The 22,007-nt window shown below is 37.9% G+C and overlaps 1 protein-coding gene across 3 annotated transcripts in view; it reads left to right on the top strand.

Annotated features, from left to right (window-relative positions):
• The first annotated feature begins 6,388 nt into the window (after positions 1 to 6,388).
• Positions 6,389 to 22,007, top strand: part of LOC149085569 (uncharacterized) — a 94,127-nt gene continuing 78,508 nt past the window's right edge. Inside the window, exon 1 of one of the 3 annotated variants that reach the window (XM_089233685.1) lies at positions 6,389 to 6,632. Coding sequence is in view for 1 of the 3 variants with exons in the window: in XM_089233682.1 (XP_089089808.1) it covers positions 6,617 to 6,632 (16 nt within the window). In the remaining 2 variants the exon portion in view is untranslated. The remainder of the gene's footprint in view (positions 6,633 to 22,007) is intronic. The other 2 variants (XM_089233682.1, XR_016192863.1) reach the window with 2 other exon arrangements.

Below are 22,007 nucleotides of genomic sequence, written 5' to 3'. Positions count from 1 at the left end.
AAGTATACAAGTTTGATCATTTTTGTCGCACCACGGTCATTTTCTGCATACGAGGGCTAATTAGACCGGGACCTACAATTTAGTGCGGATTCCGAACGGCAGGATTGTTTTTTATACTCATAGTGAGGTTGGTGCGCTAACCTCTCGCCGGGGGGCTCCCTGCGGTAGTAATTTTTTCTGTGGTCATGTCGCCGTTTCTGTTGTACCCCTGTGTCAGGAAAGTTTTTTTGACAAGGACGAACCGGGTTTCGAACTTGCGACACCTCTAAACATCCTTCGGTACTATGACTTTGGTTATCGACCTGGGCTACCGCGCCGCCTAAGTATACATATTATGTGTATGCGTTGTGACAAATGCAATAAATCAGGTGATTACTCATAATCAACTATTTTGGTAAGTTTGATAAATTTTCGGAATTTATTACTTTTATCGATGATTATGTATAATCCCCAACTCGTATTGATGAATACGATAAATCGTAATGAATAACAAAACTACCGGACATTTTTTGCTTAAACTTCAGTCGAAGATGATGTTGTTCATTCAATCGGTGATGCTAGTTATGTTTGAAATTTTGATAATTGTGAAGAAAGCCAACATTACAAAACTGATAATAAAATTTATACGTTTTTATTCTTATAACCAGGGCCACAACTAAGAGAGGACAGAGGGTTCTGGTGCCCCGGGCGCTGGCTCAGGAAGGGCACTGAGTTAACTGTTTTTCCGTTCAAAATTACAGGAGGGGGTGTCAAAATGGGCACTGGCTTTCAGGAAACAGTACTTTTTCGTTTCTAGTTACGGCCCTTGCATATAACACTTACTTTAATTTAATTTAATTTTGAAGGCAAAATATGTGTAATGCACAAATCGCGTACGGGAAATGCTGATAAGTGATTGTATTTAAGTGATATTTCCTCATGATTCCTTCCATATTTATCATAATAACTTCATACGAGAATTTTACCGTAACATATACTATATATCCATGGCCTCAACAAGAGGAATGCTGACGGGGCAATAGCATAGGGTCCTAAGATCGACTTTATAATTTTAAATTATTTTTACGCTATTAATTTTCGAAAAAGTTTATTTTAGGGATCTGTGAATAATCTTCGCCTAAGGATGAGGTTCTCAAACTTTTGAGCTCTTGCGACTCCCTCATTCCACTGCCGTCTTAATGCATGGGCCCACTCTGACACGGTTCGGGAGCCTCAAATGTAGAATGGACCACATGATAATGAGATCTGGTTACAATGCCCAATGTTCACTGACGTAGGGACTGCTCAGCTGAAGTATATTCGGGTGCAGAGGAAGGGGAGAGGGGATGAAGCTGACGACCAAAAATCAGAAAAAAATTAATATTTCGGTAAAAAAAAATGATATTTCGAAAAAACCCTTTATATGCCATTTTGAAGGGCGGTAACTCAAAATTTCTCGGGAAGAGAATTTTTGTGCCCCCTTCAAAGGTCGATTCTACTTACGTCCCCGGTCGGAGGGCATCAAAAAATTATTTCTTACAGCCCAAGCAAAGTGTTTCTACGATATATTTTGCAAACGGGCCCCTAATTGTCACTATATCATTTCAAATTGCATGCGTGATATCGATGATATCAGCGATTCTTATATTTGGATCCGTAGGAACAAAAATAACCGAATATTTCATAAATTACCGAATTTACATGACATCTGAGAAAGAAATGTCTCGGGAAATATATTCTTAGTGCTGTACAATATCGTTCGACATTAACGAAATTGACAAGCAAGGCTTAAAATTAAAAAAAATGAAGAAGAAAGTTTCTAATTTCGCTACCGAACGATGGGAAACTAGATACTTTTAGTCTTTATTTCTAATTGAGACCTATATAATAAGTCCTAAGTGTTTAATTGGTGCTTCCATCAGTTAATTTATTGCCGATTCAAAGGGAGGTAAGAAAAAAAGATGCAAAAGAACATCTGATTCAGACGTCAATAGAATTCAGAGAGTAAAAGGAGTAGAGAAAATGGATGAAAAGAAACACAGATGTTACTCTTTTCACACACGAGTGCGAATTGTAACTTGTCACTTTCATTTCTGGCTATTGATAAATCAGAGTTAACCGAACAAGAAAATAAAAAATAGATGAGTTTCATGTCCTTTTTTTATTTCTCTCCATGGCTGATATGAATTGACGGGTATGTTTCATTAGAAGCATTTCTTGCGAACCAAGTGTAAACTTAGCGCTTGCTTCCGTCATGTGGTGGTTGGTTTTCAAGCGGAAGTCCCGGGTAGCAGCGTTTTTCAGAGGAGGTTCCATCTACTCTTCTTTCATTTTCTTTTAGCCTCCTCCACGTCGTCATCTTATTACAGCTCCTGGACAAAATTCTAAGCCTTCTTCCATTCGCTAATATGTATGCAGTGTTATTTCCTGCATTCTCAATAAGAACGCTATATGACTCCTCGTATATACTATACTATGCGTATGTGTGTTTGACGTTATCTTTGTGCCCCCATCGAACTTGCTGTAGTTGAGTGAATAATCTTTTGTGTTTTCTTGGAAATGGACGGAGTCCAAGGAGAAACCGGATTCCCCGAATAAGAGAAATAAGGCGTTGGACAGCAATTGAAATACTACAGTAGAATTTCGATAATCCGAGGTAAACAGGACCGAGACTACTTCGAATAACTGAAAACTCGGATTATCAGAAAAGTAATGGAAAATGGCGTTATAAGGGAGGGGGGATTACCTATTCTTACCTGTTTTGCCTTTAATTCTACTATGTACTTAATTCATTACAGAACTGCTTAGAAGCCCGATGACCTCTTTTTTAAGGGAGGGTGTCAGGGGCTCCAGTCCTGAGGACTTGATAAGAGTGTTTTGTTATTACTTTTTTCACACTATAAAATGAATATAGAAGGAAGGGCCTGTGAAAAATTCTGGTCTGTGGGCCCACCGAAGAACCCCACCCCCCCCCCCACTCAGGGCAAGGTTCAAGACCAAGAAATTTCGCTCATTCGTAGGAAGTATGAGATTCTCGAAGTTTTTAGACTCAAATTATCGAAACTATTGTATATAAGTCTATGGGTAGCCCCATTGGCGTGCGCAAAGGGGGGGGGGGTTGGAGTTCCAAACACCCCCCCCCCCTTGAGCCAAGATTATAGTGTTATTTTGCAGGGGAAAAAAAGTAACCCCCTCCCTCGAGAAAATTCTGCGTACACCTATGGGTAGTCCAGTATACTGTATTTCGATTAAACTATAGAAACCCCTTCTATTAGAAAGCCCTAGAAAGGCTGATTGATGATCATTTATTACAGTTTCCCAAAGTGGAATGGTCCAGTGGAAAGTAGAAGCTATAGGTTTGACATAGTATCATATGAGTCCGTTGAGTATAAGCTATAGGTTTAACATGAATCGGTTGAGGTCGGGGAGGGGGGGGGGCAATGAGAAAAAAAATTGACGAAGGCCATGGAGCAAAAAGTTCGGGAAACTATGATTTAACAGTTGTTCTCAAACTTTTGTCACTCGCGGCTCCCCTGTCCTATTCGTGGTTCATCTGTGGCTCTCCAGAATAGTTCAGTTTTAGTACATATTGTGCACACATACACATTCAAAAAAGAACCATTTCAAAGCATAGCTAGGCACGCACACATCAATATTTCCAGCTGGTCGCGACGCTCCTCACAAAGGTTGACGATGCCCCTAGGAGCAGTGACGCACACTTTTAAGAAACACTGTTTTGACACTTCTAACCAACGGCGTCTTAACGTCTTTATCCGGGATAAGGGCATCTAGTCAAATAGGAGCCCCAAATTATTGAAAAAACGTTTTTGCCCACGAAGTTTTTACTCTTTTTGTTACATCTAATCGCAACAGAACCATCCTGTTTGCAGGGGATGGGGAGCGGGGTATAGGCGTAAACTTGCATTTGGCTCGAGCCACCCAAATGTTTATCACCATCTCTATTGAAAATACGTATTAGGTTTGAGTTCACCCGCCTTCATACCAGTATATTCGTGTTAATATTTTCGATAACTTTAGCCTATAGAGGTAAGTAGATAAGCTGAAAAGATTACCATACGTTAATCCGACGCATGTAGGGCAAGGTAGACTCCAGGACGTAAAATTGTGACTTGTCAGAAAAACTAATTTTGGGAATTTAACCGTAATTTTTTACTACAATAGAGAATTATACTTAGTACAATTACGGATAGTGTTATCATTCGGATATTTTTATCACTTTCGCCAAGTACTGAACGGATCAATATCATAAAATGGGAAAAAAATTGTTTATAGTTATCGGCATAGGCGCCGGGCTGAGGCTGTTTGAGCCCCTCCCAATAATTTTTTTTCCGGTGGGGGGGGGGGGCTGAGCTCCCCTAATAATTAATGAATATACAATGCAAAGCAACGTAAAAGTTTGAGTCCTGTACATACGGGACGACCGGAAATTTTCAGCCCCCCCCCCCCAATGTTTCCTCCATGTCGCCTATGGTCAGAAGTCTCTTTTATTGACAAAAATCTCCGTACTCAGGTTCACAATGTCTCATTCCGACCGTAATAGCCGCCTGGTGCAGCGTTTCTTTCGCAATTTCTTCCCAATAGTGAAGGCATGTGTAGGGTAAGAAAGTCCCTTTCTTCAGTTCATGGTCAGTTTCTTTCACCTGACCACATTCACAGTTCCTCTCGGCCATTCCATCGGAAATCCCTTGTGAAAGGGAATTTCTGAATTAAAAGACAAAGAATTTTAGCTAAAAGGGGGAAGATCCTGTTTCAGAAAAATTGAAAAAGATGAAATGATTTCACATTTTGAAACTTGTTATGCGCCCTCCCCACCCGAGTTGTCTCGTTTCCCTATGTCCATATGATCATCGTTAGAGCCATCCAGGCATATTGCATATGCAATACAATTTTAATGAATTTTTCATTTTTCTTTTCTTCACATTTAAAAGCACATATTTTTCATTTTGTGTTTATTTTTCGTTTTTAGTGCCATACTTTCCGGCATTATTAAATTGGATTTATTTTTATTTTTCACACATATTTTTGATTTCATGGCATATCTCGGCATTTTTAAGAGCAGATTTATATTTTTTGTACATATATCAGCGTTTTTAGTGCATATTTTGCCACTTCTTTAGCGCATATAATCCGGGCTCCATTCATCGTACTTACAACCAGAATATTTTTTGGATGTCAATCGGTTATTGTTATCAGAAACAACCGAAGCCCAATATGATATCATTAAGCGGTGTGCACTGTATTTATTGATTGATATTACTCCAGGCACTAGCACGAAATATTGTTAAAAATTTAGAAAATACAAAACCAGTGAAAAGAAAATAATCTTCTTGAAGATAAGGACGTGTCATATACTAAACGTGAGAAAAAAGGTTTTGGTCCACCAGCGGCCATTTTTGCCTCTGTACAGTAAGTAGTGGTGGTAGGCCAAACGGAAAATCAAGCCTCCACCGGTAAACGTAAAAAAAAAAAAATCCCGATTAAGATGCACCATTAATACGTACCTGCATGATAATTATTTAAAACCTCGTTAGAATCGCTACAGAGCAGATGTGATCTTGTCAGATTTAAACCGGATTCATTAATTAAGACATTTAAAATTGCTATTTAATGAGCAATATAATTAGTCAGCTTGTGTTTTTCTTGAGTGAAGTGGTCAGAGTACAGATTTTCAAGCTAACCGGTTCCGGAATCGCGTCCCCCCTTCTGGGCATAGATTATATTATCTCGCATTTCTTGTGTTGTACCCTTTTGAAGATTAGCCCTCCCATGAAGAAAATGACCTGTTAAATATGAGCGTCAAAACAAATATATCATTCTTGACCTCCCCCAATCTCCGAAACTTTTCCTTGACTATCAAGAATCAAGAAAAACACGTCACCACACGCATGTTCATGTGTTTTTCTCACTTTCTCACACATATATATATATAGACGCGTTTTATTTATTTATCTCTATTGAAAAGACAATATTTTTCTCAAGTCTAGAAAATATCAGAGATTTCAATCGACTATAAATATTCATGTTTCGAAAGTTTCTTGACAAACGTCTTGTTATGTGTATGGCTTAATGTATTTATGTTACTTTTAAAAATTCCGGTTTGTCAGTTGCTGTCAGGTCTTTTGTAGCCAACTTTCTTTTTTTAACAAAACGTTAAAAAAAATAGATTTAAAATTTTTTTGTACTAAAAGCCAGTTAAAAATTTCCAACTTCATCGTCAATATTTACCTCAAAAGTGGAGATATCGCGGTGGACAATGAAATAAAAAAAAAAAAAAAAAAACCATGAAAACGAGATGTCATACTTTGGCGATAAAAGTTTGAATCTTGGCGATAATCTTTATCTCAGGTGCAGCCAAGTTGCCGTGGTAAAGCTTCCTTGTGTCAGTATCAAATAGAAATAACGTGGTTTTTGAGATCGCGTGTGTGGAGCGTGATTTCTCTTCTTCCTTCTGTCACTTTTTGTGCATTTGTTTTCGTCCATCGTTTTTTGTTTTGTTATTATTTTCTAAAAATTTTGACTTTTGTTATAAATTTGTTTTCATCATTGAACTGAAAATATATCTGATCTGGATTCCAGAAAGAAATCCAGTACGGATATTAAAGGATCTTCCAAAATTATGAAGCCTAAAAAAGGTATTTTTATTACTTTTTAAATCATTATCTGCTGCTTAATTATTTTTCTAAAGATGAAAATTGTAAATTTCAAGTGAATATTGATGGTTAAAAGGGCTTGTTTATATGTTGCTCGATAATGATTTCATTATGTAAACGATAGCCTAAATGTTTGTTTCATTCGTTATGAAGTAATTTAAATCGCCTTTTCGGGCACGTGTTGACGGAAATGTTATAAACAGTGCCGTGTTATTATTAAAAATTTTATTAATCAAATGTTTGAAATTGTTTTGACACGAGTAAGGGCCGAGCTTAGATATTTTGAGGGCCGGTGAGAGAGAAAAAAAAATTTGACACTCTATAAGAGAAAATGAAAACGCTCTAGTCTAAAAGCCCTGCGTACAGCCTTATATTTTTGATTTTTCTCTATGCCCTTACTAAAAAAAAACTGTGTTGGTGGGCCTGCGGATCTACCCAAAACTCTGACTTGTGAACGTATCCTCGTGTTAGTAAGATTACTATGCATTTTTCACGCGACATTTTTTGATAAAATTTCAAGCTATAGCTTACAATAAAGCTAATAGTAAATAAGTTAAAATAAAAGCTAATAAATACATCTCCCGTGGCCCCCCTCGTCTTAACCTGGGGCTTCCCACATTCATAAACCATTTCCGAGTAAATTTTTAGTGTACAAAAAAATGTTTTCTCCACAGTTTTCAGTGACCCCAGTAGTTTCCTGACGTGTCTCCCTAATTTTATTCTCACCGCTGCCCCCCCCCCCACACACACAGAATATCCCAGAACCTCCTGTCTGAGAATCACTGATACAGCGTAATCACGTGAATCCAATAACAGCCGGCGGCGCTAGAACTTTCTTTCCCGATGGAGAGAATGCCGGTGACTCCGTCTCAAAATGTCAAAACTTTGACATTCGATTACGTCAAATATAAAAACTATAAAAAAAAAAAAATTGCGGTCAAACAATAATTAATTTAGTTTCCCGAAATATCAAGTATGTAATAAATTAAGGCCCGGGCACTTATCGGAATTGAATGACAAGTGGCGCCGGGTATTGCTCCAAAAGGTTTTGAGAGCGAATGAGAAAAAAAAAGTAATTTATCTGAGCGATAAAATATTTTTCTTTCATTTTTGTTTGTTAAATATCTGAAGGATAATTAAGAATTTATTTGTGTGACTATGACTTATTTTTTTTATAGTCCTGAAATGTTCCCCGTCATAGGCTCAGTCCGCAGGTTCTAGTGCCTATTTCAGCCCCCCCCCCCAATAATTTAATGAACATACAATGTAATGTACCTTTCCTCCTCCTGCATACGAGCTTGAGTCCCGTATATACGGGACAACTGAAAACTCAGCCCCACCAATTTTTTATTCATGTCAGCGCCTCTGTTCCCCGATAACAAATTAGCAGCTGCTTTTGCCGATTTTTCCACTCCCATTTAATTTTGCAAGACTTTTTTTTTTTTTCGTTCTTGTAATTTTGACATTTTCAAGGCCGTTGCAAGCAAGAGTGGTGGTGACCTGGGGGAGGCCTCGCCCCGTGTTTTTTTAAAAATAATAACGTGATTATAACGTATTCCCAAGGAATCGGCATGATCCGTCCAGGGAAAATTGTATGTTATACAATGACTTGATTTTAATAACGTGGTTAAATCTATTCTATCACTCCCCTCCCCGAAGTATTTGTCATCCCCAACGAAATAAATTTCTGGCTATGACCGGGAGGATTTCTCCAGTTGCAGTAGTCTCGATAATCCGAGGGGAACGGGTCCATCACTACTAAAAATTCCAATTATTCGAAATTTTTTTTATCCGCTAATCGGATAAAAAAAAGCGACTTTCGCGGAGGGGGGGGGGAGGAGACTATATTTTATGGTAAATATGCGTTTTCCTGCGTACAATCCGCAATAGTTTTATCAAAATTTAAAGCAAAATATCCATCACTTGACCGGACTCCCATCATTTTCCCAGTTGTGTAGTGACCGTGGTACATGGACATGCTTATGAGGTTAACGTAGGAAAAAATGGGACTTATTTAATAAACTATATATAACTGTTTTACTCGTTTTCTTTACCGTACGATAATTTGACGAGACTCGTAGTTTATAAGGGAGGCTGACAGGTTCTTTTTATCCCTGATGCCCGATAGGAATGTTGTAATTATTTTTTTTTACTCTAAAAATTTTAAAGGCGCCAGTGAAACATTCTGGCCTGGGGCGCCTTCCGATGACCTCAGGCTGGGGATCAAGACCCCTTCAATGCCTTTCAAGGTCCTTCCTAACTAAAATTACTCATAATCGTAGGAAAAACTGAACGCGTTCTTTGTCGAAAACAGAGGTTATAGGAGGGAATTTGGAAAAGTTTCAGCACCTCGAATTATCTGGAACATACAATTTTCGAGACTACTGTCAAAGGACTTTGACTTTATTTATATGGTCCCGCTTTTGTGAAAATGATCCAGTTTTGTAAAAGTGAGTAATTTCGTGGGAAGCGAAACAATCTAGCTAAATTTGTACAAAAGAAAAATTTCAAATTTATGGTTTCTTTACTTTGTATTTTGTGAAGGGTCCAAAAATGGTCTGAAGTTTCCGTCTGGACAGACCCCTGACTGTATTCTCACACCAGATTTCCATCGCACGTCATCCTATATCAGAGGTTTCCATAGTTTTTGTTTGCGTGTACCCTGAATGAAACTGCTCCACCGAATGCCATGCCTCCCACAAGGGTGAGGCTAACAGAGCTCCAGCCCGGCGGCCCAAGACAACTATTATCAGTTTGTTTTTTCACACTATAAATCTATAAATTCACTATCGAGAATCCCGTGAAAGATCTGATCATTGGGATCTCAAGATGATCTCAATACATATATACATTAGATCAGTTGATTCCACCATTGACGCTGGGGGGGGGGGGCCTCCGTATCTCCGCCCACGATTGGGCCCCATCAAAGATCCCAGTCCAAGGAGAGTGCCGTCTTAACGCTGCGCCTCGAGAGAAGACGGGCCTCACAAAAATAAGACGTTAAAATTTTCTAGAATTTACTTGGTAGGGCCTCAAAAAACCACTTGGGGGCCCCATGATGCTCTTAAGACGGCCCTGCTGCCAGATTTAAGGGTGATGGTGAACGCTACCAAATGTTTCTCTCGTAGTATATACAGTGGATAGTTTTTTATGCACCACCAACCAAAATGTTTTTTGGCCTTTTCATTTCTCGGAGACCCAGAAAACTCCCACCTGGAACACCAGTCGGTAATCTATAATCTTCTCTGCATCATAATCGTCATGTTGTACATGCATGAAAAAAATATCTGCCAACACCTCGAATTGATTTTTTTTTTTAAATTTTGGAATTCTAAACGTTCTCGAGTGACGGTGAATTGTTTTAACCTCACTCAGTGGCATTGACGAGATATCTCGTCGTCTTTAAAAGCCTTCCATTTTAGCAATGACAATCCCAGATATTTTGTAAAGCTGATTTCTCAATGGGACACATTTTCTCAATTCCCTTACTTTGCAGCTGTTGAAAATCGAAAGAACATTAACCTACTTTATAATAAAAATTGTCTTTTTGGAGGAGGTTTAATGATTTTTGCCAGTTAAAGGATTAACATGTTATTTTTTATATCATTTTTTAACTTTTATATTAGTATTTCTATGCGTATTCGCCATGGCGTTCACGTTCCGAAAACATAATTTTTGAGGTTATGCGTCGCTTACGTTAATTATTAAAACGGTAAAATACTTTTTTTCAGAACGAATCTTTTTCGAGAAAAACGATCCAAAACTTTTTTCAACTTTCCCGGGACTTGGTGACCCTTTTAATAGACAGTCTGACATAAATTCAGAACATTGTCTCCCTAGGATTTGTCTACCCCCTGCATTATAGTATGTATAACATTTGGATATCAACTGATCAAACATTTCAAAAGCGCCGAATTGGTTCCGAACATTACCGAATATTAAATACGGGAAAACAGTGAATACACGAATGATCAATTTCATTTTGGAAAGGGTGCTACCGATACGCAGATGCGGCTCTTGGAAAAAAAAAATTCCCACTCCTGCAACAGATAGGTCAAGAAATACATGCTTCCATATTTCACTCCATTTTGTTATTGGTAATTAGTGTTTTACTATAAAAAGACTTCCCTGAAAATAAGGGTCTATGAACATTCAGGTATTCATATTTCTGATCTAAAATACTGAATTTTAAACACCGTGTCCAAGCATGAGCCTTAAACATGACCAGACAAACATTTTTCATTTGCATAAAAAAATAAGTTTGTAGTCTCTCCCCCCCCCCCCCCACCACCACAATTTGCTTGGCTTCAGCAACGGAGAAACTGAGAAAGCTCTAGTCGAGGACAACGTTTCTCAGTCTCCCCCCCCCCCCCACCCCGTTGTCCTGGGATGTTCATAGGCAGGGCGTTACAACGATTTTTTGCCGCCCCACAACTTCAAAGGGTGCGGTAATAAGCCAGGTCGGTAGAATACTCGCCTAAAGTACCAAAGGATGTTTAGAAGTGTCGCGAATTCGATACCCGGTTCGTTCTTGTCAGAAACTTTTCTGACGCAAGGGTACAACAGAAACGGCGACATGACCACTGAAAAAGATTGCTACCGCAAAGTGTCCCACACCGAGGGGTTAGCGCACCAACCTCTCCGTGAGTATAAAAAAAGGCTGCCGTTCGGAATCGGCAATAAATTGTAGGTCCCGGTCTAATTAGGCCTCGTGTGCAGAAAATGACCATGGTGCGACAAAAATGATCAAAACAAATTTAAAATTCGATAATTTTATAACTGTTCTTTATTCTCACCTAAAACTGCCGCCCACTAAATTTTTCTGCCCCTGTCTTGGGAGGGGGCCACCAGGAAAAATCAAGTGGAGTGAGAGCCATCGCAGGTGATTAAGTAGGCCATAGAAAGGTGAAATGCAGATATGAAAGGAAAAGCTATGTACGGAGCCCTCATAACATCACTTTGCCCAGGACCGTCATTTTAAGGTGGGCAAAAACATGAAGAAACACATCAAGAACATGAGTCTCGGGATCAGCCTTATTTTTCTCTACACTCGTAGCAGAAAATAAATTTAGAGGATTCACTGGAAAGTCTTCGGGGGTATTCAAACACTTAACCTGGGGATTGGGGGTCCCTGTATACTAGTTAATAATGCGTAAGGCATTTTTCCTCATTGCATCTACTAATTGGTGGAATTTTAAACTGGTTTTACGTTAGGCAGTAAGTTATAATGCGAAACCGATGGGTTTTAACACTTTTTGTACGGCTTGAAATAATTGGGCAGTCTGGCCCTGGGCATAATTAAGTTGATTTGGCAACGTGGTAGTTGTGCGGCAATTGCATATCTTCAATGGAATGATATATCTCAGTGTTTCTCAACCTTTCTGAAACAAGGACCAGTAAACTGCCTGAAACAATTTGTCGGACCACTCGTGTCCCGTCATACGAACACACCTGAAATTTTCGTTATTCCGGTTCTATTTATATATTTGTTCCATTTTTTCAACGATACTAAACTCGTAACAAGCAAAAAAACTCACACATACCGTTTTCATAATATAAATTATATTATAATTATGGGAAAATATTAAAAGTTCATCTCACATATTTGTGAGGTTTAACGTTTTTTCCGCCATTTTTCAACAATGTTAATTACGATCGGTGATTGTGCCTACTTTTTGCAATATTTTTTTTACGACGAGAGATCGGCGATGCCCCTTATTTTGCGGACTATTAAAATTTAAGATCCCAGTTTACTGTATTTTTCTCAATGAAATATGGTCATCAGATCATTTGAATATTTTTCCCGTGAGGCACTGTACATCGTATTCTATTGATACGATTTGTAGATAACTGCGATTTCTAGCAGCCCCTTATTTTCACACCTTTCAGCAATTTTAGCAATAATTAGCAAATTGCATTTAAAGCAATAAATTTCAATTTTTGGAAAAGTTTAGTGATGTCCCGTATTTAAGATCGTAATTTCCTGCAGTTTTTTCGGTGATGTATGGTGAACCTAAGTATGAAGTTTTATAATTTTATTTGAACCCATATTGATATTAGTTATCAATTACAACGGTGAATAATTTTACCAAGTCTGCCTGCGGACCATAGGTTGAGAAATGCTGATATAGCTCATTGTTTCTTAACCTTGTTTTAAGCCGTGCCCCCCCCCCCCCATTCCACCGGGCCATATTTTCTTCTGGTCCATGTTTCTAGTTACCTTTCTAATTATTTACTTGATTTCTGAATAAATATTTAATGAAATTTTTTCTTGCGTTCATTTTCTCAAATCTTTTTCCACTATGGCTCCCCTTCATCTCCCGCCATTGTTTCCCGGAGGCATACGCGGAAGGGACATATTTTTTTTTAACCCCCTCAACATCGTTGATATGACAGGTATCTAAAACGTTCTATTCTAGCAATGACAAGCCTAGACATTTTGTAAAACTGATTTTCAAATGGAACGCATTTTCCTATCTCCCTTACTTTGCACCAGCTGAAATTTGAAAGAAAGCCTACTTCTCATAAAAAGAAAATGACATTTTACCAGGGCATATTAGTTATTTTTTCTATGCTGGTTAAAAGGTTAATCAAATTATGGTGTAAAAGGAAATTCTCTCAGCTTCACCGCTGAGCTTAGAACCAACCGCACTGTTTTAGGGCTGTGCTGACCACTTTGTTAAAATCGCGCTGTAAAAATCTTCAATTTTATGAGACTTAAATGAAATGGATTTTGCGAATACCTCACTCAAGGAAAGAAAAATAGCAGAGTGATTCTCAAACTGTGTCGCGGCTTCTATTTGTTGTCATTGTAATTATGGAGACAAAGTGTTGCAAGTGGTAATTAGGACCGTGATTTTGAACTGGTGAAGTATGCAATAAGCTACCGGTAAGGTTCCTTGAGATGAGACATTGGTGCCTCGAGATATTTGAAATCGTATTTTGAGAATATCTGCACTGTAAATACAAATGTTCATGGAAGTGCGCCAGATTTACTGAACAGGAGGCAATATTTTTTTTTCCTTCCGAAGCGAGGTTATTTTTTGTTTTTGACTGCAGGGATAAACAAATCTCGGCTGGGGGGTGAACTCCCTCAGCTTGCGCATGCCAATGCAGATATTGGTACTGTATTTTAATAATTGTAACTATCGACCACTGCGGCTTGGCCGTAAGAACGAAATCACGGGGCCTTTGGCCCGAAACATTATTTGGGCTTCTTGTGTTCCGAGCATTCTAGGGAGGAAAGTTAATAAAAATTCAGAATTAAATTAGTAAAAAAGAATGAAAACCTTTTCGGGTTGGAGGAATAGTTGGTTCCGTTTTCCCAACAGCTGAGACGCCATTGCCCAGACTGACTGAATATAGTGAGCATTAAATCTTCAGAGCTCTTAGAGGTTAGAAGCCAACATTAAAGTGATACGTTCAGATCTAAACAATTCTAGTGATGCATTAATTGTATAGAAAGTTAATAGAATATGATGCCAAACTATTATGACTCGACCGTGCTCCTGATATTCTAATCTGTATGATTTAGCGTTTGCGTAAATCAGAGCTGCTGATCAAAATTTTACCTTGTCCAACCTAAGTATGGGAGTTGAATTTTTTTGTGATCAAAGGGAAAAAGGGTTCTCGTCTCAAGAAACTGCATTTTCTTGAAAAAAATCGATGCTTGTTTGAAGTTTCCGTTGAAAATGAGTGTTAAATATTCCGGACGACGAAGTACAATATTCTTTCTTTCATAAAAAGAACTAGAGATAGATAATGGTTTCTTTTTCTGCCTTGAAATATTTCTTGGTATTTTTGTTATCTGTCAAACGGTGCTGATGAATACCATCATTCATCACTCAAGTCCCAAACTGAGTAGTCAGAGTGCTAACATTAGCTCAATAGGTTTGAGTCCCACCTCCGGGGTGCGATACTGGCTTTAAACCGTGGCTGCTTGTTGCGGTAATTTCTTTCTCATCGTCAAAATATTGAAAGAAGTTTTCATTCATTTTTGCCCACGAGTTCTTAATTATAATAGAAATAGGCTATAATTATTTTTGACGTGTTTATGTCCTACCGTGGTCTTTTTTTCGGGGAGTGTTCCAGAACAGATCAGTTTTTTCCAAACTTGTTCGCCCTCCCACCCCCCACGAAGAAAAAAATCTCGGCACCTCTTTTATTCAAACAAACCAGGTCCGTAGCCAGAAATTTCGTTCGGGGGAACCAAGGTGATAGGGCAAGATTTGGCCATCTTTTTCTGGTCATTTTCTCACATTTCGGGGGGGGGGGGGGCAGACCCCCAAGTCCCCCTCCCCGCTACGGCCGTGAAGCAAACCTATAAGATCCTATATTGTACTCAATTTTAACGTCACGTGGTCAATTCCGGCTCCTTTCGGGGCGGGGGTGTCATCAACTTCGGGAAAGACAGCCATGCCTCACTTGGGTTTTGATCGCAGACCTACAAAATCTGCAGTTATGCTAATCCCGCGACTGTCAGGTGACTAATTATTTTGACGTGATTTATTTTGGTTTTCATTGCCTACAAAAACGAGAACGATGGTCTCAATAGTGAAGTTTCTGAATAAAATAGACAAATGCGGATTTCCAAGTTGCTTTTTTTAGTAACAGCAAGAATGCAGCCCACCATTTTTGCAAATACAGTACCCAGTTGAAAAGAACCAGACCTCAGCAACAAAAAGATAATCCGAATTCTTTCATTCAGCAAGAGCTCATACAGACAGATCTACATAATAGTCTTAAATTGTGAGACTGTAAAAAGCACACAAGTTTGATTGAGCAACGAACAGAGCCGAGCTTTTCAGCTGTACATAAAGCAAACAGTTGGGTCTTCCTGGAATCGGGTAATGTTCCCCAAAGGCCTCCCCCCTACCTGTGGGAATAGTGTTGTAAAGGCCGACAAGCTGGCACTGCCCTTAAGCTTTGTATGTTTTTCATACACTCTAGCAACTAGGACACACCTTCTATATTGCAGATTTCGCTTTGGTTTTATACGTGAAGATTGGGTAGTGCCTCACCCAGGTGGAATGACAGTAGCTTTTATTAGTTTCCACTGCATTTTATTTTCTACGTCCGTCATCGTCAGCATCGTAACTGTCACGTATTGGAGAATATCGATATTTTTTTCTTGATTTTCGCTCCTCCATAATAGTTTAATATACACTATATACTTTTAACGTATCAAGATAGGTTTGAACTTTGTTTTCAAATTTTGGGATGTGCGGATTTTTTGAATGTATATTGCTTAACTAGTTTAACTTTAAAAATTTCATAACCAGTCATTATTGGGAAATTTTTTAATGCTCATCAAATTCTCTTTCTGAATTTTATTTTGTTTTCGGCAAATTTTTACTTTTCATTAATTTTCAGTCTATAAATCTCGTTTTTTAAGACAATTTTCACCAATCCGAAAATAATTCATAACGCGCTATTTTATTTTTAAAATATTGCCGCCAATATTAAATTGTTAATGGTCTATCATCAATGCAATATAAATTCTGATTCTATTTCAATTTTATTTTAAATCTTTGAGTTTAGAAAGCAAACATAATACATGACTCCTTGAGCGCGTAAATTTGCCCAACTGACCAACTCCAGTACTTGGCTTCTGTTGCCACTTACTATTTCTCTTCGTATGCCTTTTTGATTTTTTTTTTTCATAATTTTGAGAGAGATTTGGAAAGAACTCGTCACACATTTATATAAAAGATTAAAAAAAAAAAATCTGAAACAAAAATATCGTAATTTAAGAACACCGCCGGCATTAGAAATGCATAAAGTGATATCACTAGAATTACACGAAATCAACATCAAATTATTGAAAAAAGTGGAAACATTGATCAGTTACATACTGATTGATAAATTTTTACAAATTTTAATTTTCATTGATGCATATTTATGGAAAGGGAATTATGGGAAGTGGAAAATTATGTAGGAATTCAAAAGGAGAAGAAAAGCTTGTGGGAGTGTTGAATCGCAAATTGAATTGTCGGGACAATGGCATCCCGTAGGGTTATTGGCGCACGATCTCTCAAACTTAGAAAATTGTGTGCTACTCAAAACTTGAAATAATTGCATGTTTCAAGAATTTTTTGTTAACCCAAACGTACAGTATTCTCTTAGTTCAATTGCACGAGCCATATGGATGCTATTCATCTAGAAAAATATTGAAGAAACAAACAATTTGAAAACTTGATCATTAAGTCATTCTCATCGATGTTGCAAAGAAAACGGCTGGCAGCTGCTGCTTTGAGCCAGAGTTCTCTTTTGTCTCGTGTTTTCTGTGGATTGTAAGTCGATTTCTCAGCTGTTTTTCGTTGCAAATACATACGTCAAAAAAATAATCAACAAAACATGGTACTTCCTGAAAAAGCGACTTGCATTTTTTTCCTTTCATGCAGAAGTAGCACAGACACATTTGAGCTGTGGTAATAGGAAAACAGTGTCGCCTAAGGAGACGATAACAATATCTACATCATTAGGCAACTTGTCACAGACATAAGATGCAGATCCAAAAGTTTCCATGCTTGTAACTGTCATTTTATGTCAAAGATGAGAAAGAGTATTTTTTCCTTGATATTCATTGTTCTAAGTTATGCATTAAGATTGTGTACATGATAATGTGTTGAAAAAGAGTTAAGTTTCTTGAATTAATCGGGATGCATTTAGCTCATGCGTTCCCAAGATAAAAAAGAAATTCAAGACCCCATTTTTACCCTGATTTTTATCGTTTTTAGACTAAAAAATCAATAATGCTACTTCAAGACAATTGTTAAAAAATAAATTCATAAATAATTAAAATTACATTTTAAACAACTATTAGAAACAAAGTATGTACAAAAGTAATTTACGCTCATTATCATGGATTTTGTATCAATACCTATTTTCGTGTTCATGATTTTCATATTTATGATTGAAGCAGTGCAATCACACACTAACGCACTGTAAGCAGCCCAAATTTCGGGGAAGGACGCGTAATAAAAAGAATTAATGTACCCACGATATACTTTGGAAAGTTTTACGTGTTTTTCTAACGACATTTTCCGGGAACCCAGGCAAGTTTGAATAGTGACTTCACATCTTACATAGGTCCCAAAAATGCTTGGTCAGCAGAGCAAGCATCCATCCCCCATAGCGTTGAATGAGCAGTCAAAGGGTGACTTCCCCTCCTACCGTTTTGTGCCCCGGGGCACCACCGCTGCCTGCTGCTCTTAGTTGAAGCCCTAATTACAGTGTTCTGCTACCAAAATATTGCATAAATGATATTACGAAAAATTTTAAACTTTCATAACATTCTAGTGAATGTCCAATTTGTTATTTTAGGAAATTAAATAAAAATTATAACTTGTCCAAATTATAAATAAAGCGCAAGATCTAGAAGAAAGATACAGTAAAACTTGATTATAATGTCAATATTCGGTGTCCGCTGACTGGTTCCTATAAAGAATTGTTAATTAACCTTGCTTATAACGTCGATGAAAACATAACAACCTCGGATATAACACATTTTTCGTCACTTTGATTCCGTGTCCCAAGAAATTCCTAGAAAACTCCAAAAGAAATGAAAAATGTCCCGTTTTTTCAATGAAGGGCTTGCTTTTATTCAAGTACTAAAATCAAGGGACGAAGATAATTTGCATAATTTTTAATTATGTCAAGAATGTTATTACGGCATAAAAGTTTTTTGTATTTATAAAATTTTGAATTGCTTGCAGACTTACTGTTGCACTTTATTTTCAGTCAAGAGTTATTTATAGACAATAATTGGCAGCATTTTTAGCGAGATTAATCGATGTCCCGTGTTAATGATCCTAATTTCTCGTACTTTTCTTGATAAAATGTAGTCGCCCCCAGTCATAGTGCAGTAATTTTTATATTTGATCGCATCTGAGTATATTTTTGATATTTAAAAATGTTTTGGAAAATCTGTACCTCGGTTATAACAACAAAATTTTAAGAAAGCTTCGATGCCGTTATAACCGAATTTGAGTGTATTTGGAATCTTTCTTCACGAAAAAAAAAAACCCAAATGCAAAAATAGAAAAATTTTGCATTTGTTAGGTCTATCCTTCCAACAATTCCATCTGTATAGTCAAATTGATTTCCCTCTCTTCGCCTTCGAGGCGGTGCCGTCTTAACGTATGGGTCCACCCGAGCACCTCAAGCGAAGAAGGGGGGCCTCACAAAAATGCGATCTCGTTGAAATTCTCAAGAATTTGCCTGGTAAGGCCTCGGAAAAATGGCTTTTCCCGGGAGCCCATGTGATGCTCTCAAGACGGCCCTGCTTCGAGGTAAGGGAAAAAGTTATTAGTTCATGTTGTGTGTGTGCCAACATGTTTTACTTGCCTTTTTACCACATGATTTACGATGGATCAATCGTTCAATCAAAACAAACGCTCAATAGCTAGTTAGATGTTAGATTCGTACAAGTTTTCTGTCACGAATGTAGATCGTAGTCATCATAATAGTGACGTGAACTAGAGTTAGCAGTGAATGCGTTTAGCACGCTTCGCTGAGCGTATAGCTGATATTTGCATATATATATACCCTGCTATCTTCCGAATGCACAAATTCGCATCATTTACGAAGGTAAAAGCTGGGCCGATCAAGTGTAAAAAGCTTCGCTTGTGGTCAGTTTAGACATTTTCGGAATGAAAAAACCACGAATCTCATTCATCTTCGATCATAATTCAAGGTACAGATCAGTAGTGCTTATCTAGACATGACGTAAATAAAATTGAAAAGTTGTTTATAAAGCCTAGAATTGGGCCAACTCTCCAAATAATTAGATTATTACCTTTTATGTTGTTTTACCCTTTGACCCTTATTTTACTGGTAAAATTGCCGGGAAAATAAACACTAACAAAATCGCTGATCAATTGCAATTCTAGACAGGCGCGTAGGGTTTAATTTGCTGATGAAGCAATGATTGATGCCCGTCACTCGATCAAGATTCGTAACCTTGAAAAACATTTTCTAATACTTGAACGAGTTGATTGAATGCTGGCGATAATGAGAGGTGTTCGAACACTTGCTTTTTTTTAACTTTCCAATAAAATAGAATTAAGATCGAGGGTGCTCAACCTTTTTTGAAGAGTGCGGGCCACTTCATTGGTTTGAAAACGTGCCGCGGGTCACTAAAGTGATTTGTAAACCTGTCGCGGGATATTTAAGGGGTTTGGGAATGTGCCGCAAGTCAATTAAGGTGATTTGTAAATATGTCACGGGACACTTTAGTGGTCTAGGAATATGCTGCGGGTCAATTATGTGATCATTCGATCTGGAAATGCTCCGTGGCTCACTTAAGTTGGGTAAGAATGTACCGCGAGCCACTTAAGTGATCTAGAGCAGTGCTCCAGGTAACTTAATTGATTTGTAAATGTGGCATGGGGCACTTAAGTAGTCTGGGAATGTGCCGCGGATCACCTGAAGAATCTGGTTATGTGTTGCTTAAGTTTGAGGTCCCGGGCCACATCATATGTCTCCGAGGTCCACGGGTTCAGCATGTATGATTTAGAAAAAGGGTGTATTTATTCTTAACCACTTTACGATCAAGGACGTAATATTGCGTTCAAACGCCAGTGGAATAAATTCAATTTCTGATTTTTTTTCTCTCCCTCATCGCGAAGTTTTGTTGTTAACCCTATGAAAAAAAGTTCTTTTTTACCTCTGTTTATTTCTATACTCCTTTTATTGGTTTTTTCCCCTATATGTGATGTATTCTACTATATACATATAAGGGCGAAAGAGAACGGGTAGAGTGAGGGTGAAAATATAAATCTAACTTCGTACCTACTCTCATCTACTTATGTATTATACAGTATTCCTGTCATTTGTTTTTATTTCTTCCTTTTTCCATCTACTTTTTCTCATTTTTTTCCTTTTCTAGCGTGAGGTTAGGTTAGGACAAGGTTACCATATTTATCACCGTTTCGTTTTATACAGATCATCCAAATTCATTGCCAATAGCTTGTAAGCGAAGGGGTTAATTTTGAATACATGCGTCAAATGTTCAGATTTTGTGAGATCAGTTCATTTTGTAGTAGCTGGTTCAAATAAGCCCACCATCCATACTTCAATTTGTTGGTTAAAAGCGGTGAATGAGGCTTTTTTTTCAATCTGAACATTTTTTTCATTCTGAGGGTTTTTTTCATTCTCTTCCAATATGAGCATTACCGTCCTTAGAAGACGCGAGGCCCCGCGCGAAAATAATGGTGAGGACTGGAGCTTTTGACGATTCTGGGGCCCCTTAAATCCCGATTTTATGTATTTCTTGAACATGTAGGAATGCTGAAAAATATGTATACAAAAATCTGAGAGCGCACATACACGCAATTGAATGTACATTAATTGAAATATTCGAAATTAGAGGAAATTTTATGAAAATTTAAAATTTGACAATTGAAAATAAGAAAAATATTTCCAAAAAAAAAAAAATATTAAAAAAAATAATTCCAGCATTTTAAGTATAGAATTAATGAAAGGAACCAAAGGCTTTTTATATAACTAAAGCCGCTATGCACTACTCTGACGTTGCGTGTCTTTCGGCCTTGAAGCCGGGTTTTCCTAGGAGTAGAACTTTTGCGCCGTGCGCAGCGTGAAAACGCTGATTGGTTAAAAACCTGAAATTCAGGTTTTTTTTAACCAATCGGCGTTTTCGCGCTGCGCGCGCTGTAGAAACCTGCTTCTAGGAAGACCCGACTTTAAGCCAGGTTTGACCGAAGAAAAAATTGCTACCGCAGGGAGTCCCCATCGAGGGGTTAGCGCACCAACCTCTCAATGAGTATAAAAAAAACAAGCCTGCCGTTCGGAATCGGCAATTGTAGGTCCCGGTCTAATTGGCCCCCGTGTGCAGAAAATGACCAAGCGGAGATCGAGATGTAGTTCGGAAAGAAAATTCACATTCCTCTGTGGGGAATCGAACCACCAATCTCTCACTGTCCGGGCGAGTGTTCTAACCATTGAACTAAAGAGGACAGACATTTTCATTCCTTAGAGCATATGTATACCCTTACTATGCATACCCCTAAAGACTGCTCTGAATATGAACACTGGTAAACAAGAGGATAAAAATATAATTTGACAGTTTGCAATATCATCCATCTATTATTGCATCGCAACAGAAAACGTGCATGGAATGTCAGAGGTGAAAGTGAATCTTTTTCATGATCAACCAAAGGTGGGGGAAATGACAATGAATAACTTCTAAAAACATTGGCCATTGTGGAAAAAGCTTTGTCGACGTTCGATACAGCATTTACGAAATCGATGGTTGGTTGACTACTGGTCACAACATCTTCCGCGACTAATGTTCTTTTTTTACTTAATAGTCGGATATCATTTATCTAGTCATCG

Source organism: Pholcus phalangioides, unplaced genomic scaffold (assembly GCF_987345545.1).
Source record: "Pholcus phalangioides strain wild (caught in Gottingen) unplaced genomic scaffold, Ppha-v1.0 ptg000007l_1, whole genome shotgun sequence".
In the NCBI taxonomy this organism is placed as follows: Eukaryota; Metazoa; Arthropoda; class Arachnida; order Araneae; family Pholcidae; genus Pholcus; species Pholcus phalangioides.
Note: the sequence above shows the minus strand (reverse complement) of the source record. Positions and strands in the feature narration are given on the sequence as shown.